Genomic DNA, 16638 nt, shown 5'->3' on the forward strand with positions numbered 1-16638 from the left:
ATCAGCCTGACATAATGATCTCCAGCCTTGTGCTCGTCAACATTCTCACCTGAGTTAACAAGACGATTACTGAAATGATCTCAGCAGGTCCTTTAATGACAGCAATGAAATGCAGTGGAAAGGTTTTTTTGGGATTAAGTTAAGTTTTTTATGGCAAAGAAGGACTATGCAATTCATCTGATCACTCTTCATAACATTCTGGAGTATATGCAAATTGCTTTTATAAAAACTTAAGCAGCATCTTTTCCAATTTCCAATATTTATGTAATTCTCAAAACTTTTGGCCACGACTGTATATATATATATATATATATATATATATATATATGTGTGTGTATATATATATGTGTGTGTATATATATGTGTGTGACCCTATAAAGACCTTTCTTAATGAACCGATATGTTTTTATTACCTTAGATCAGTGGTTCTCAATTCCAGTCCTCGTGCCCCCCTGCTCTGCACATTTTGTATGTTTCTCTTATTGCTTCAGACATTTGTTCTATTCGAACATAAGTGCCCTGCGAAGTGGACATCACAGGATATTCAGCCATGATTCCAGTTCGAAGCGAACGTATATGTTCCTTTCAAAGTGCTTGGAAGTGAGTGAGACATGGATTTAAATTGTATTTATTTACAGAGGTATATGATGTCATACTTGACTCACTTCTAATGAGCTGATTATCTGAATCAGGTGTGTTAACAAAGAGAGACATACAATATGTGCAGAGCAGTGGGGCGCGAGGACTGGAATTGGGAACCGCTGCCTTAGATTGAGCTATTTCTATCTACATACACCGCGGGTCTCCTCACACGGAAGTCGCCATCATGTTTCTACAGTAGCCCTAAACGGACAAACTGCTCTACAGAGCGCGCTGCATCACTTTGTTGTTGTTGTGAATGAAACACTGACACGATGAAAAAGTACATTAACATTTGATTTATTGAATATTTAAGAAAATATAATTCCTTGATTTACCTTAAATAAATCGTCTTCGGTTACTACGGTAACCTCGGTTCCCTGAGAGGCGGGAACGAGACATTATGTCAGCTATTGACATATATGGGAACTCGTCCCTTCTCCACTTTCGCTGAAGTCTTATGGGCTAACGATTGATGCAAAGCATGCAAATACTGACAGGTCCGCAGGCAGTATAAATTGCATGGGTGCAAAAATTATGTCAGAATCACGACTGAACGCCTAGCACAGCTGATCAATCAGCAACCACTGCGGCTAACGTAATGTCTCGTTCCCGCCCCTCAGGGAACCGAGGTTACGATAGTAACTGGAGACGTTCCCTCTTAAGGTGTTAACTCAACATTATGTCAACTATTGATGTATAAGGGGACTGTATTAAATCCTGCTGTGAGAGCAGTGAAGATCAGCCCTGAACGGGGTCAATCACACCCACACATAAGCAGGACAGTTCTAGCCAATAGCTGCGTCGCTAAGAGTACTCGCATCTGATAGGTGGAACTAGACCAATGAAACATCTGCTCCGACCCTAACAAAATTTGCATATCTTAATGTGATGAACACGAAGGCTTCACTGAAAAGGGCAGACACAACATAATGAGCACTCAAGCACAAGAGTTAACAGAGGCGACATAGTTAGCGGTGACATCTGCATAAACCTTATAAACCATAACAGAGAGTTAGCAGCCATGGTAAATACTGTATAGCCGGTTATAACAGTTCACAACACATGAAAGTAACTTAACTCACCAAAAGTAGATGTGAGCAACAGAGGGTACATCCAGCTTGTAAAACCTGGCAAATGTGTTCTGGGAAGACCAGCCAGCAGCAAGAAATAAATCCTGGATAGACAAACTTCTAGACCAGGCCCGGGATGAAGAAATCGCCCTCACAGAATGAGCTCTTATGTTGAGGGGACAATCTTTCCCTTGGCATTTATAAGCCAATGCAATAGTGTCCACAATCCAGTGAGAAAGTCTCTGTTTTGAAACACCACGTCCCTTAACACATCCACCAAAGCACACAAACAGCTGGTCCGACTGACGAAAGGCGGCCGAGCGATCTACATAATCTGCAAAGCAATAACAGGGCAAACAGCGCTCTGAGCATCAGCATCACGCAAGGCTGACGGCTCAGCAGATAAGGCGGGCAGGGAAACAACCTGTGCTCTAAACGGTGTATTGAGTGACTTCAGAACGTAACCTGGTCTCAGCCGGAGAGTGACATTACAGTCGCCAGGTCCGAAACAGATAAAAATCATCATTCACCGAAAACGTGTGTAAGTCTCCAATGTGCTTCGCCGTCAAGACCGTCTTCAGGGAAAGCTCCTTATCTTTTATCGAAGCTAAGGGCTCTAATGGTGTTAAAGATAGAGCCCTCAAAACTAAGGCTAGATCCCACGGCAGCACGGAGGACGGCCATGAAGGACACAATCTCCTCACTCCCCTTAGAAAACTGATTACCAGAGCGTGCTTACCGATTGATTGCCTGTCAACTGGGGAATGAAAAGCAGTAATAGCGGCCAAATACACCTTCAGCGTGGATGGCAAACTCCCGCAATCCAATCTGTGCTGTAGAAACATAAAACATCCGACATGGAGCAGGTTCCCGAGTCAATACCAATGTCCTGGCACCATTTTGTGAAAACTCCCCACTTCAGAGCATAGAGGTGCTTGGTAGAAGGTGCGCGCGCCTCTGTAAGTGTGCTCAGCACTCGTGCTTGCAGAGCATCCCACTCATTAAGGGTCCCCGCAGTGGCTTCCTGAGGGGGATTTGCCATGGGGGAGCCACCACTAACTCTCTCTGGTCACGAACCAGGGCTTATGGAGAGAAAGTGTCGGTCCGCCCTCAAAAGGAGACTTGCTGCCTGTTTGAATAGAGCCCTGGAACACACGGGGCCCTGGTAATTTATGTACGAGAAGTGTTGTCGGTTCAAATCAGTACATGTTGCCGCTCCAATTTTGACCAAAAGGCTTGTAGGGCTAAGGACACCGCTTCAAATTCGGTTTATGTGCCACCTTCTCTGTGACTCCGTCCACAGGCCTGAGGCAGTTACGCCCAGGCACACTGCTCCCCAGCCTGAAGTTTACACGTCTGTCGAGTCCACGGGGCGCTGCGTCACTATACCCAAAGGAACTCCTTTGCTGAACATATCCAGGCTGCTCCACAGTCTCAGAGTGCTGACGCAACTGTGAGTGACCGTAATACGCTTGTGGCCCGATGACCACACCCTCAGCGGAAGTCGAATCTTCAGCCAGAACTGCAGCGGCCGCATATGCAGCAGACCCAGATGGCACACTGAAAAAGCCGCCGCCATCAGTTCCAGAAGCCTCTAAAATTCCCTCAGTGAGTCGATGAAATTGCCTCTATGTGCTATTGAGAGATACAGGCTCGCATCCCCATCGAGTCCAAGCATACTCCCAGATATGTTATAGTCCGTCTCGGTATAAACACGCTCCTCTGCATATTCCCACACAATCCCAGCGTATCCAAATGGTGAAGCAGTGTTTCCACGTGACAGATTAGCACATCTCTTGAGTGGTCTAAAATCAGCCAATCGTCCAGATAATTCAAGATGCGCATTCTGCTTCATCTGAAGGGAGAATGCTCTGCTCTATCGCTCCTTTCTCAAGCAGACTGAGAACTTATTGTCTCAGAATGGAAAGGTTTTGGGGCAAAGTCAGTGACAGGACCACGCCATTGAAGCGGGGAGGTCTGCATTTGAACTGAAGAGAATATCTATGCTGAATTATTCCCAGTATCCACGGTGAAACGCCTGGGATAGCCCTCCACGCGTCCAGGAAGTGACACAGCGGATACATTGGCTCTACGGCCGCCATTGCCACTGATGGCATGTTTTGACCGGAGCCCCGCCCCCGCAAGGCTAGAAGCACTGATGGGATGGCGGCTCGCGGCGGCATTGTGTGGTGTTGGAACTCACGTGCCCTGCCCATAAGATTGCAGCGAAAGTGGAGAAGGGAGGAGTTCCCATATACGTCAATAGCTGACATAATGTTGAGTTACCATCTTGAGAGGGGACTCATTGCTCTCTGCTGTCTTTACCAACAACATCTTTACCTGTGTCGGCCACCATAGCTTCTCTAAAGGGAAGGCTGAGTGGGGGACTGAGCCGTAGGTTGCAATTCACAACCTCACCGCTAGATGCCGCTAAAAATTACACACTGCACCTTTAAAGCTGTCCAAATTAAGTTCTTAGCAATGCATATTACTAATCAAAAATTAAGATTTATGGTAGGAAATTTACAAAATATCTTCACGGAACATGGTCTTTACTTAATATCCTAATGGAATACCTGTGCTACTTATGACTGCTTTCGTGTTCCAGGGACACAGATATAGTGCAGCTTAGATGTCATGTATTTTCATCTGAATGTTGGTTTAACCAAAGCCGTGTGGGTGGTTATAAACAGTCCTGTGTGTGTGTTTGTGTGTGTAGGACCTGTTCGAGCCGCAGACGGGTCTGCTGAGGTATGTGCTGGAGCAGCCGTACTCCAGAGACATGGTGTGCAACATGCTGGGCCTCAACAAACAGGTACCCCCCCTCTCTCTCTGTCTCTCCCAGTGCTCTCTCTCCCTCCTCTGCCTCACGTGTCCATCCTCTTCTCTGTGATGAGAGGCTGGTGGAGGTGGAGAGATCAGCTGCTGTAGTTTGAGTAGTCCCACAGGAAGTGAATGACTTTGGCCAGCCTCCACCATACTCCCTGCCAAACTAGCCTTGTTCCTCTATGAGCCGCCAGCTCTCGCTCTTGCTCTCTCTCTCTGTGCTTTGGTCTGTCTGGTAGGGAGTATCACACACCAGTCCCTCTCGTACCTGTCTCTGGGGGTGTGGTTTGGCTTGACTGACAGGGTTACTTGGAGCTGGCCTCCTAGTCACTGTATTTGTGTTTTCTTTTTTTTCCTCCTTTATTTTTGTTCTGTCCTGTCTCTCCCCGCCCATCCTCCTCCTCCTCCAATGCTCTAGACCTTGAACATTGCTCAGGTATGTTCACAATCTTACTGTTGTATTGTGACTAACCAGACTCTGGAAGCTTCCTCATAGCCAAACCGAACGATTACATCTTATTACGATTGAAACCCATGAAGAACGGCTCCAGTGAAACCAGATAACAAACATAGGGCTTGAAATTACTGACTGCTACGTGCAAAGACTGGCCGAGAAACTTATCAGCTTTTCCACACCAATCTTCTGCACCTTCAGACAAACTGCTCAAAACTGCCTTCTCTCTTTCGCTAAACTAAACATTCTTTTAGATTGTTTAATCCGACTTCTCCGTTTCTTTTCAGTGACATTTTAGATCAGAAAAGTCCTCTATACTTTTATAGTATGTGGGTCATTCACAGGAAACAATGCCATTTAAGCTAAAATGTTTCAGTGTTTATTATTATTACCTAGAATTGTTTTTATTATTATTTACAAGGAAACATGTTTTGATGCTCATTTGCACAGACATTGGTGGACAATAAACCCTCCTATTTTCTTGTAGTTTGTGTTTTAAGTGGTTGATTTATAAACTATTTTTAAACCAACCCAACATGTATGTTAACAGCATTAGATTCATATAATTTATGGTATATAATAGCAACTTCTGGTAGTATTAATATGTTATTATTTATGCGTTTGTAAGTTTCTGGAAGTACCTTATAATAAATAACACATAATGATTAAGACATCCTGAGCCCATTAATAATTATTAAACCATTCATGTCTGGGAGTTGAATATTAGTGTAAACATTTCTAATAACAGCTTAACCAGTAAACACGACTCATTATTATTATTATTACAGTCATTATTCTTATACTCTTTTCCAAGGACTATTTGTGTTCCTTTTACAAAATAATTTTTTAACTATTAAGCCTGTTTATATGACGTGTGAATCTCATTAAAGGCCGATAAAGAATAAAGATAAAATCACCATTTAAAGGAGAAAATGTTACATTATAATCTGCATTGGAAAATATTTGATATTCTGATATTGTGAAACTGATATTCACATAAAAAAAAAAAAAAAACAAGCAATGCTTTTCTTTTACGGTTCACAAAAAAGTATGGTGATAATAGTGTGAAGATTAATAAAGATGGTAATTATATCAGTAGGAGGTCATTCGGACACACATGGTGCTTTTTCCTGAGACTGACCCTTAATCTCATATGAATAGATGAGAAATGACAAACTCAGTGTGATTTTATGAAATAATAAACATACACGAGTGAAATAGATTTTTCACCAACAAATGATCTTTCTGTCATCATCTATTCCCCTCAAGTCATTCAAATCTGTGCAGTGTTCTTCTCTGTAACTGAAAGATGATAATTTGAAGAACGCTGAAATCCAAATGGTTGTGGTGGCCATTGACTTTCCAGCGTTGGGACAATTTTTTTTTTTTGACATTTCTCAAAATACATTGTTGTTTAGTGTTTCTCAGAAGAAAGGAATGACAAGAGGGGGAGTAAATGATAACAGAAAAATCCCTTTAACTTGCACTAATATTAATCCAGGCTGGAATCACAGACGCAGTCCTGGTGTAGCTGTTCAGTAAGGGACACACACATCACTGTCCCTCTTTCAGGGATGATAAAGCGTACCTGAGAATGAAGACAATTTCAATTTTAATTTCAAGCCCTGATCGGAGCATGCTGTGTGTGTGTTCTGTTGGTGTTGATGGCTCTCTCTGGGTGTTGTGTGCAGATGCTTCACTCCCACATGCAGGGAAACACCGCTCCTTAAGCACAAACCTACCTCACAGTTATTCATCTCTGTTCAGTAAACATGGATGAATTTGATTGGGAAATGAAAATACTGCACATGTCGACAAGAGCCAGACTGATATGGGTTTTTTGGATGGATACCGATATTAGGGAGTGAAAAAAAAGGCAGATACCGATATATCGGCCGATAGTCTTTGTGTATATTATAGTACAGTACCAGTCAAGTTTGGAAACTTTCCCATTTGTGTGTCCAAACATTTGACTGGTACTATATATAGGATAAAGTATATTCATGAACAGAATATATATGCATAAACACATTCTTTTGCAATGATCACTCAAATGTGTTGATCAGACACTTATAATTACGTGACAAAGATATGTAGTGGAGGCAGAGCATTTAGCAATTTAACAATAAACTTTACTATCCAAAATGAGTCTGACATCAGTGCCCTGAACAGTAAAGTTGTTGAAGTTTATTCAACTTTAATTAATTTCAATTCTATTCAACTTGAAGCGTTGAATTTATTTCACTTCGGAACATTCATTCATGGATTTGCGCTACTGTCTTCACACACAGAAAAAACTTAGGCTACTAGAAGTGTGAAGTGTGACATAATATAGGGGAGCGCGGGGCACAAAGTAATGCAGGGTTAGTTTTAACATTTACTGTAGTAAAATGAAAATTCTGGCTTAAGTATCAGTCTTTTTTATCAGTGTTTAAAAATTATTATTTTAAGGCATGTAAAGCATTTTTGTTCGTTTATGTGGGACGTCCGAAGCACGGTTGTAATGATCATTGTCAAACTCCAAAATCAGATTATTTTTATTTAATAAAAAACACCATTATTTTATTTGACTATATATAATATATAATATATATGTCACAACGTGCCCCTCAGATGTCACAATGTACTCCACCTACAGGGCATGTTGTCAAATGTAACTCTTTTTTTGCGAGTAAAAGAAAAACGTATACACTGTAATTATGAAACAAAGTGACATATTTGTACTAGACAAGTGTAAAATTACTGTAGATAAAAAAAAATATATATATATATATATATACAGTACTTACCAAAATTTTGGACACACCTTCTCATTCAAAGAGTTTTCTTTATTTTCATGACTATGAAAATTGTAGATTCACACTGAAGGCATCAAAACTATGAATTAACACATGTGGAATTATATATGGTATTATATACGTAACAAAAAAGTGTGAAACAGCTGAAAATATGTCATATTGTAGGTTCTTCAAAGTAGCCACCTTTTGCTTTGATTACTGCTTTGCACACTCTTGGCATTCTCTTGATGAGCTTCAAGAGGTAGTCACCTGAAATGGTCTTCCAACAGTCTTGAAGGAGTTCCCCGTGAGATGCTTAGCACTTGTTGGCCCTTTTGCCTTCTGTCTGCGGTCCAGTGTGTTACTTTGTGTCCTGCTCTCCCCATCGCTGTAAATAAATACATTACAAATTATATTGCTGCCTGAACAAGAGACCTACTTACTGAAGTGTAAGTTCTGACCATTGTCACTATCTTTCAAACATGCCGGCGGATCTTCACCAAATTCAGGGGATCCCTCTCGACCACCACCTTCTGCGCGTCTGTAGCCTCCTTGGATCGCTAGATAGGTCGGCTCCAGACCGCAAATTTAACCACCCGTAACTCCCGAACACCGGGGGCTATCGACGCTGGCATGGTCTCGTTCGAAAGAGGGCCTAGATGTACACTTGATATGCAATCGAGAGGGTTTCTTGATCTGAAGGGAACCCCCAAATTTGGTACGGATTTGCCATGCCGTTACTGTGATATGGCCATTCAAAGTTTCAATGGTTTACATAGACAAGCTTTAAAGCATTTCAACCAGGTCAATGAATGCTCCAAACAATGGAGCATGCTCTGCTGGACAAACCAAGTAATTACACCATTTCAAACGTTTTATATGCATTGTGTTCTGTAGAAAAAAAGTTAATATCGGCGGTATATTCCATGATACCGATATATCGGCGACAGGTTCATATCGGCCTATAAAATCGGTGAAACAATATATTGGTCAGGCTCTAATGTCAACTGTATGGGAGCTGGTGCTGTTAAACTGTGAGTCAGTTTGTTGTGCTGTGTGCTTCTAAAGACCCCATGAAATCTAACGGGAGCCTTGTGTCTTTTAGTCTAATGCTAACGTCTATTAATTTTGAGCTCATCCACCCTTAAACACTGACAAATAAAATGCGTCATGGTTCTGTTGTGAACGAACATCAAATTCTGTCCCGGAAGAAAAGAAATGGTTGACTAAGTCATTATTTTTGCTTTCTTTGCACGCACAAAATATTCTCGTAGCTTCTTAATATTACGGATGAACCCCTGATGGCACATGGACAGTTTTAACGATGTCCCTACTATGTTTCTGGACCTTGATCGTGGTAGCAGTCAGAGAGCTCTCGGATTTCATCAAGAATATCTTAGTTTTTTTCCTGAAGAAGTCATCTTATAGGTTTGGTAGACATGAGGGTGAGAAATTAATGACAGAATTAAAATTTTTGGGTGAACTGTCTCTTGAAGTCTGTTCACTGTTTGAAAAAAAATATAAACAACAACAATAGAGTGAATAAACGGATTAATAGAGTTCTGCAGCGATGATGTGTTTTTGTAGGTCAGCTCTTGCATTTGCATCACTTTGTTTCTATTGACAAAAACCCAATAGGAATTTTCCATTGGCTTTTGGATTATTGCACACTGCAAAAAAATGCTTTTCAAGCAAAGTTTTTTTTTCTTGTTTCCCAGCCAAACTATCTAAAAATTCTTAAATCAAGGATTTTCTAGACAAAAAAAAATGTCTTGTTTTCAAAAAAAAAAAAATCTAAATTAAGTGAGTTTTATTTTTTAAGCAAAATAATCTGCCAATGGGGTAAGCAAAATAATCTTGCTTTCTGTTTTACTTGTCTGGAAAATCCATCTTGATTTAAGATTTTTTCGATAGTTTGGCTGGAAACAAGAAAAAAATAAACTTAGCTTTTCGCAGCGCAGGAAATAAGCTCTATATCCAGCACAAGTTTATGGTTCTTACATGTTTAGATCATCTTCACACATCAACACAACTTTTAGGAATTTGACACCTGTATATATTTGGCAGAAGTGAAGAGCTAAATGTAGGCTATAAATAAACTAAACCATGGTCACATGACTTCAACATCACGACCATTAAGATACAGAATACTCTTTCAGATTTTATGAACATTTTCCCCAGAAAGTTTACATGTTTATTTTTAAATGAACTCTTCCTTTAACCACAGACTGTGTTTGAGCCTTTTAACCAAAAACCCATTAAATCCCCCAATGACTTCAGGACGATGTAATCAAAAGTGCTAAAATCCTCCTATCCGGGTTTGGCTTCCTGCATTTCATGGGCTCTTTAAACATAAACAGACTGTATGTCTATGTGTAGACACACCCAGCGCCCCAGCATCGCTGAGAGATCATCCCTGCATGCCACCTTACAGGGGAAGCTGCAGCGTACCTGTATCATGTGCACCTGTTGCCCTCCTGACCCTCGAGCAGCAGGGGGCGGCACTGTCCTGGGAATCAGCCCAACAAACGCTGATCTAATCTGACCATATGCTGCAGCTCTCCTTGCGATCAGGGCTCCTGTGAGCATCTTCATGTCATGCTTTCATGGGTGTGTTTTACTCTGAAGCGTGTCCCATTTGTGTTTGGCCATCTCCTGTCGTCGTGCGGTCGTGTTGGATATGCTCTGTGTGTTCAGTGAATACAACAGCTCATGTTTATCATGTGTAGACTGTCTGTAACCATCCCCGAGTAAGATTATAGCTGCTTATGTAGCTGTAATCAATCACTACACGCAAATTTGGTCAGAAATCGTATTGTATCTGGTTAGACATCAGGAGTAAAAGACCTATGATCTGAAATGATGTTGGAATAGACAGGGTAACTCAAACACAGTGAATTACACTCTGAGAAATCAATGCTTCTTCGACCTCCTAGAATAAATGAGTTTAATCATGAGAACGTACAGTAGGTTTCAGAACTATAATCTTCCTCCTCATTCCAAAAATGAAATTGTAAAACTGATCATCTCATTATTTCATCATCTCTTAACTGTTTACGCAACAGTTCCAGGTCATATGGGTTTTTCCAGTAACGAGAAAGCAGATAAAACTGCAAAAGAAGCACTCGACCTGAATGTCACAATCCGTTCTGTGATGTCAAACCTGTGATAAACTCGTATATTAATGTCATTTGGCAGATTGAATGAAATGAATGTCATAGAAATAAACTATATGAAATAAATCCTAGTGTAAGAATTTTTTTTTTACTCATTATAAATCATTTTAAAGTTGTTTTAACATGGCATCTATTTATTAAAAGTGAATATTTATTAAAAAAAAAACACCATGCCTTACTTTCCAAACAAAAATGTTCATGCTATATAATTGTACTGTAAATAGACAACAGTTTTATTCAGAGGTACGTCTAAGTGATTTATTTAAAAATGTATCACCTGAATGTATATTAGAATTTATCTAGTGTAGATTTGAAATGTTTTTCATAATGTTAATTGTATAGCTTGTGTAATTTATTCAGAGATCGTCATGAAAACAGCCTTGATGGTGGCATGGCGTTAAAAACTGAATAAATAATAACATTCCAAAAACACATTTATTAAAATGAAACTACTCAAATCACCTGTCCATAAACGTCCTGGATTTCATGTCAAAACCAAGGGCCTTTTTTGTAAATAGTAGGGTACAACAGGGCTAAAGAACGTTATGTTATAAAATATATATTCTGTTATTAATAATATTTTCTTTAAACCACCGGTTGGCAGAAAAACTTTGTGTAGCACTTTCCAAAGCATTTGCTTTTCAAGATGCACATGCAAATTTGGCTGAGCCTAATATTTAATGTTTTTTGAAAACATTGTACATTTAAGTATCAAATGATAATTTCTAAATAATTATTGAATATATATTGAGACAATGGTCTTCTTAATAATTTTCAGTTTTGTTTAAGATAATCAAAGCAACACTTTTCAATAATGAAATAATATGATATTTAGGGTAAAAAGTGCCCCTACTGTTTGGACGAGGCACAGTAATTAACATGATAATTAATAGACGGTTGACCTTTCCATTTGTTGACATGATTTTGATTTTTCATGACTTTACTGTGGCAATTAAGATTTTTATTTTAAAACCTTTATTTGAATACGGCAAACATAATATTGCACTCTACAGTATTTCCATGAATAAATCTCTGACAGAGACTATCAGCCAATCACTGTGTGCATAGTTAATAAGCCCACTGACATCATCCACCTGAAGACTTCTCTCTGTTCCTCAGTACAAGTTAGTCTCAGCAGCTGTGAGAACAGGATTCAAGAGAAAACCCTTAGCTAAAATCTTTAACTGCTGTTTAGGAGAACTCTTAGACGTAAGATAAAATATTTTGTGAATATGAGCCCAGGTCATTTTAGCTTAAAAGTTTGTCATTTTCATACTAATGTAAGATTTCACTTTTTTTCTGCATTTAAACTCTATTGCAAAGTCTTTTGCTATTATGAAAAGTTTGCTCCGAATGTCGACTGCTTTCATGTGTCAGCGATGCTTGTTCAGTGCTCATCTTCTTGTCCTGGCCTGTTGATGTAATGAGGAGGAAGTCTAATAGGTCCTGATTCCTAAACACCAGAATGTGATAGTAATAGGTCTGCTAGTGTGCTGAAGTACAACTGTCCAGCTTGCATGCAGTGACCTGAAGAGTGATGTCTCCAGACGAGAGACCGGGTGGTGTATGAAGTGTTTCACAGGCCCAGTCACTGGTGTGTTTGCAGTGGTTGTGGTCTGTGTAAAGTGCGCTTCTGTGCGCTGTTCTGCCCTCCTGCAGCACAAGCAGAGGTGTCCGGTTCTGGAGGACCAGCTGGTGGATCTGGTGGTGTATGCCATGGAGCGGTCCGAGACGGAGGAGCAGTTCGACGACGGCGGCACCAGTCAGCTCCTGTGGCAGCATCTCTCCAGCCAGCTCATCTTCTTCGTTCTCTTCCAGTTCGCTAGCTTCCCTCACATGGTGCTGTCGCTCCATCAGAAGGTGCAGCGTTGGGTGGGGGGGGGTCCCTGTCCCAGACGGTGCATTCACACACTTCAGTGACATAACGTTAACCGTAAAAGCAGAAATAACACTCGACTAAGAATGAACAAAACTAAAGAGCAGACCCCATTGCAATAGTCACTTTACTGTTACTGATAAAATAAAATGCACTTAAGATTCTAACCATTGAACATTTATTATCCACCAACTAATGTTTTATTCGAGTCTGTTTGGCGCACATGCATGCGATGCTCGTTCACTGAAGTCGGTGAAGTTTTGTGGAGAATCGCATGGAGAAGGCACTCCTGTCAGCAAAATGTCAATTTTCCCATGACTTTCTAAGATTTACAGATGAAGAATAGACCTCAGAAGACAAAAACAGCACATCTCAAACTCATTAAACAGGAGCACATGTATCTGTCAGAACATTTGACTGCTTTCAATACGTGTGAACTATATCTTATTGTTACAGTGGTCTCAAACCACAGCTCTGAGTTTAGCTCCAAATCACACCTGCTTAGAAGTTTCTAGTGATCCTGTAGACCTTGGTTAGCTGGATAAGGTGTGTTTGATTAGGGTTGGAGCTAAACTGTGCACAACTGATTCGATTATGCACTTTCCCCACATTAGCTTACTTTTTCAAGAAGTGCTTGTATCAAACAATTGAATCATATAAACAGTATTATCTCATTCCATATGATTCACTTAAATATCAATAGATCGTACAAACTCAAAATATACTTGTATAAAGCCTTCGTTGATCACAAAAATTAAGGCACTGTACCAAAAATAGCCACCAGGTGACACCCAAGTGCAATTGAATTAAATTTTTTTCCCTGTATTTCAAAATATTACTTCTTTTACATAATAGTCACCAAATATGGAACCTTAAGATAATGAGGGTGTAGTTAAGTTCGGTTGTCTTCCATTGAAGAGTAAGAGAAAGAAGTGCATGTTAAATTCCCATTCCACACCCTCCTCATCTCCGTCCGTTGTAATGGGTGATTATTGTTCTCATGTATTATTGTGACCACCAGTGCAGGCTTTGTTAAAGGTCACATTGAACCATAAAATGACCAATGGCCCATCTTTTGCTTTCATGGACAAGTGCAGACCTAAACTAGTCTGAACGATTCTCCACACAGAGTGCACCATTTGGGACGGGGCCACACACACACACACACACACAGTGAATTACACTTCTGCTGTGTTTCATTGCCTCTGTTTCTTCTCCTCGTGTGAATAGCTGGCCGGTCGGGGTTTGATCAAAGGCAGGGATCACCTGATGTGGGTGCTCCTACAGTTCATCTCAGGAAGTATTCAGAAGAATGCTCTGGCTGACTTCCTCCCCGTCATGAAGCTGTTTGACCTGCTGTACCCCGAGAAAGAGGTGAGTGACTCCGTTCACAGCATCCTGTGAAAGTTCATGAATTCATAATGTGACACTCTTAATCATGCTCATCTGATGAAGGCTTCATTAAGTGCTAGCAGACCCTGCTATACTCTTTTATTCAGCCGGTCAAAAACTGAATGCGGCTGCTCAGTTCACAATCAATCCCAGATCAGATGTCATTTATCACGTGAGGACAGTGAGGTGAGACGAACAAATTTACAGACCAAGTTGAGTTTAAAGTTGTATTTTGTTGCTGCTTGTATTGACGCAGAATTGCTGCTAGCTCGAAAGTGCAAGTAAAACTTAAAGTACATTTTAATGTGAGGAAAAGAGGGAAAACTCAAATGAGCTACAAAGAAACGATTGCTTTTCGCAGAATTGCCGCTAATTTGAAAGTGAAAGTAAAATGCGCTGCCCGTTTTTACAAGCTATTTAAAACCGAGCTGCACCGATCAACTGGCCAGGGACCGGGAAATAAATGCAACATTGCACGAGCAAAATTCCAAAAGTGAGTCAATGATTCATAAAGACAGTAGTCACTTGCCTTTCTTCTGAATGAATCAGTCATTTGAACGAATCTGTTTAATCGGTGCAGCTCGGTTTTAAATAGCTTGTAAAAACGGGCAGCGCATTTTACTTTCACTTTCAAATTAGCGGCAATTCTGCGAAAAGCAATCGTTGCCGGCAGCCATATCACCCTGGAGCCCAAGACCGGTTTCCCACTGAAGCTAAGCAGGGCTGAGTCTGGTCAGTACCTGGATGGGAGACCTCCTGAGAAAACTAGGTTGCTGCTGGAAGAGGTGCTATTGAGGCCAGCAGGGGGTGCTCACCCTGTGGTCTGTGTGGGTCCTAGCGCCAGTGTAGTGATAGGGACACTATACTGTCAACCAGCACCGTCCTTCGGATGAGACGTTAAACCGAGGTCCTGACTCTCTGTGGTCATTAAAAAAAATCCCAGGATGTCTTTCGAATAGAGTAGAGGTGTGACCTCGGCATCCTGGCTAAATTTGCCCATTGGCCTCTGACCATCATGGCCTCCTAACAATCCCCATATCTGCTGATTGGCTTCATCACTCTCTCTCCTCTCCACCAGTAAGCTGGTGTGTGGTGGGAGTTCTGGCGCACTATGGCTGCCGTCGCATCATCCAGGTGGATGCTGCACACTGGTGGTGGATGAGGAGATACCCCCTGACTATGTAAAGCGCTTTGAGTGCCTAGAAAAGCACTATATAAATGTAATGAATTATTATTATTATTAATGAAGGTCGTTAGGACTCACTCATTCAAACAGTCATTTGCCGCCACCTACTGGTTTGGTGTCATATTTAAAACTATCATTGCATTTTTCCTAACATTTATTATTTGTATGTTTAAAAATATTTAAAATATGAATCTTAGAAAATTCTTTATGCATTAAAAATTTTGCAGTGTAAATGAATTTATGGCACCTCTGCTTCATCTGTAAATACATTTAATGCCACTTCAGATGCAGCTTCGGTGTTTCTGCAGTGGAAAGATTGAGTTTATTGATACAGATTTTGGTCAGTGAAAAAATGGCACTGTTTTGTTAAACAGTATAGCAACTCCTTTTCATGTAATTGTTATTTATATCTCTTTTCTAATCACAGATCACTTTATTTTGAGAATTAAGTGAGAGAACATCTGTAACTTTGTCCCGATTGGGGGAACTGTAATGTTTCATAATTTCTTATTATATAAATAGTTTTTTGCATAAAAAAATAGTTTTTAGAGGTTTTTGTTTGTATATGCTGTCAGCGGAATTGGCAAAAATCGGTATCGGCAGGTCGTGCTTACAAAAAAAAAACAGAAACCAAAATCGGCCAAGAAAATTGCAATCGAAGCATCTTAAAACCAATGGAAAGTGTGAGAAAAAGAGGGTACCCACGTTTTCAAATAGCACAACTCGCTGGTTTCATTGTGCTGTAGTCATCTAGTTGACTTAATGTCTGCAAGAAGCCTTAAAAATTCCACATTCTCAGGGACAGGTGAAGAGATATTCTGAAGAATAACATCAGAATGAACCTAATTATTTGAATTAAGTGTTTTAACCAGTTTTTTTTTCAATTTATTGAATGTAATTTATGTGTTTATGCCAAGATTCGTATTTAATATTCAATGTAGTGTAGTGGTCGACGGATATAGTTTTTTTGACAGCCGATGCCGATATCTTGGAAAGCAGGGGGGCCGATATAAAGCCGATATATTTTTATATTTTTATTTTAATTAATATTTAAGAAATTTGAAATCATTTGATAATGGATGAAAAAAAATACATGTGTAAAACATACTTATACTTTAGATGACAAATTATTTTTCACAAATAAATAAATATTTAATAAAAATATAATAAAAAATGAAGTAAACACTGTAACCAACAGGGCACTCAGTATTCTGGAAAGATTGTGTGCATTGGGAATCA

The 16638-nt window shown here is 40.2% G+C and overlaps 1 protein-coding gene across 4 annotated transcripts in view; it reads left to right on the forward strand.

The window, feature by feature from the left end:
• Nucleotides 1-16638, forward strand: part of med23 (mediator complex subunit 23) — a 79690-nt gene that overhangs the window by 9609 nt on the left and 53443 nt on the right. For 2 of the 4 annotated variants that reach the window (XM_059513355.1, XM_059513357.1), the window contains exons 10-13: nt 4432-4527; nt 4957-4974; nt 12605-12805; nt 14052-14195. In XM_059513355.1, coding sequence (XP_059369338.1) covers nt 4432-4527; nt 4957-4974; nt 12605-12805; nt 14052-14195 — 459 coding nt within the window. The remainder of the gene's footprint in view (nt 1-4431; nt 4528-4956; nt 4975-12604; nt 12806-14051; nt 14196-16638) is intronic. The other 2 variants (XM_059513356.1, XM_059513359.1) reach the window with 1 other exon arrangement.

Source organism: Carassius carassius, chromosome 27 (genome assembly GCF_963082965.1).
Source record: "Carassius carassius chromosome 27, fCarCar2.1, whole genome shotgun sequence".
Lineage (NCBI taxonomy): Eukaryota > Metazoa > Chordata > Actinopteri > Cypriniformes > Cyprinidae > Carassius > Carassius carassius.